At 34.1% G+C, this 2,229-nt stretch overlaps 1 protein-coding gene across 1 annotated transcript; it reads left to right on the plus strand.

The window, feature by feature from the left end:
• Positions 1-925: 925 nt before the first annotated feature.
• Positions 926-1,357, plus strand: LOC129872730 (agamous-like MADS-box protein AGL80). Its single transcript, XM_055947649.1, has one exon. The coding sequence runs from the start codon at positions 926-928 to the stop codon at positions 1,355-1,357; it is 432 nt and encodes a 143-aa protein (XP_055803624.1).
• Positions 1,358-2,229: the final 872 nt, after the last annotated feature.

Raw genomic sequence — 2,229 nt, forward strand, 5'->3', positions numbered from 1 at the left:
ACCAAGATGTCTTGCGATTTAAAGCGGCCTTATTGGCGGGCTAGAATAAAGAAAGATATAGATGAGTTTGTGCCTAAGTGTCAAAGTTGTCAACATGTAAAGTATGAGCATTAAAAGCATGCAGGTTTGCTTCAGAGAATGTCCAATCATGAATGGAAGTTGTTGATAGGTTGAATAAATTAGCTCACTTTATTCCAATTAAGGTGGATTATAATCCCCAAAAGTTGTCAAAGATCTATGTAAAGGAGATAGAAAGGTTGCACAGAGTTCCCCTTTCTATCATCTAAGACTGTGGTATGCAGTTTACTTCAAGGTTTTAGGGTAAGTTGCACAAAATGTTGGGCACTCAACTTACGTGCATTTTAATGATTTTCTTGGCTATTATCATTTTTGTTGTTATATTTATCAAATAATAATAATAATTTTTTATGTTATTGGTGATTTGTTTGAATATATTTGCAAAATTATTAAAAATTTACTCTTGCTTGTTTTTTAGTAATAAAATTATAAATTTGAAGATACATGAAACTTATGCCTCATAGATCCATGGTACATACGACCCAACTAGTGTTTTAAGATTTACGTTTTACACCGTGCTACATAAAATATATCGCCTCACTCCCACTCCTCTTTAGACATATATCTAACTTGGCATCAAATCTAACCCAATTCAATTTTATTCTAAAATAGTTTAGGCATGACAATTACAAATATTCTAAGTCATTTTATTCAAAAATTTATAAAATCTAAATCCCCCCTATAAATAGAAGTCAATTCTAGGCAAAGAAATACACAACAACAACAATGTCATTTAATCACCCCCATATCTAAACAACTACATTTTTCCTTCTTGTTTAGACATGACAAAAAAATGAGCACTAAAAGAAAAATCTTATACCAGAAAACCCTAAAAGAGTTCTCAAAAATGGCTCAGGAACTCAACGCCTTTCATGGTGTTGAGATTGCTAGTGTATTTTACAGTGATTACCACAAAAAACCTATCATATATCCAAATCATGCTGCTGCTACAAAAATCATTAAAAGTTTTAGAAAATTATCGGTGCAGGAGCAATCTAAAATCATGGTGACACAAGAGGAGTCAGTTAAGCAAATAATTAAGAAGATGAAGGAAGAACTTCAGAAGATAAGAAAGGAGAACAGGTTCAAGGAGTTGACAAATAAAATGTATAAATTGAAACAAGAAGGCCGTTCCGTTGACATGAATTTTGATGAACTCAACGATCTATTGTACGTGATAAAAGAATATCTCAAACAAATACATGAATTGATGAAAGCAAAAGCTAGCGAAGCGGATTCCACATCTGTTAACCATAGGCAAGATACCATGGTTCACTAGTTTGTAAGGAGTTAGTTAATAAGTTGTTAGAGTTGTTTGAAGTTTGTTAGAAGTTAGTTGCTGGTTGATAGTGACTGACAACTAACTATTAGTGCACTATAAATACATCTCATTCATAACACATGTAAGATGGATTCTTTTAGAATAATGTAAGCAATACAGCTTCTCCTCTCATTTCTTCTGCCTTCTCTCTTTTCCTCTGCTTCTTCTGTTTCTCTGCCTCTCTGCATCTTCATCTTCCTCCACGACTAGTTCTTCTTAATTTGTATAGTAGTCATACAAAGCTCCATCAATGGAGTTATCATGGTATCTGAGCACTAGTAAGATCTTAGAGTAGAAAAAGCAGCAAAGTGCTTAGAAGCATTGCAGTACAGGTGCTCAAATCTAGAAAGTGTTTGAGTCGAGATAAAGTTTCAGCATAATCAGTTTCGAAGAAAGTTCAATGGTGAACTTAGGTGAAGCTGCAACTGGAACACTAGGTGTCGAGAACCTATATTCAAACACGGCAGCAGGAAATGCAACATCTGATTTCGTAAGTCCAAATATTGACCACAATCATCCTCTCTTCTTACATCAAAATGATACTCCAGGTAGCTCCTTAATATCTCTTCAACAGATTAGTTTAGAGAACTATACAATCTTGAGTAGATCCATGAGAATTGGATTTCTAGGTAAGAGTAAACATGGATTTATTGATGGTAGATATCCGAAATCTAAGTTTGGACTAGAGTTCTTGGATGCATAGGAGAAGTGTAATGCTGTAATCCTCTCTTAGATTATGAATGTTATTCGACCAGGATTATTAGGGACTATAGTGTATGGTGGAAATGCACACAAAGTGTGGTGTGATCTGAAAGAAAGGTTAGACAAAG

This window comes from Solanum dulcamara, chromosome 2 (genome assembly GCF_947179165.1).
Source record: "Solanum dulcamara chromosome 2, daSolDulc1.2, whole genome shotgun sequence".
NCBI classification, from domain to species: domain Eukaryota; kingdom Viridiplantae; phylum Streptophyta; class Magnoliopsida; order Solanales; family Solanaceae; genus Solanum; species Solanum dulcamara.

Bases quoted from the DNA above. Each gene is read 5' to 3' on its own strand.
- LOC129872730 (XM_055947649.1), top strand. From the start codon at position 926: ATGGCTCAGGAACTCAACGCCTTTCATGGTGTTGAGATTGCTAGTGTA.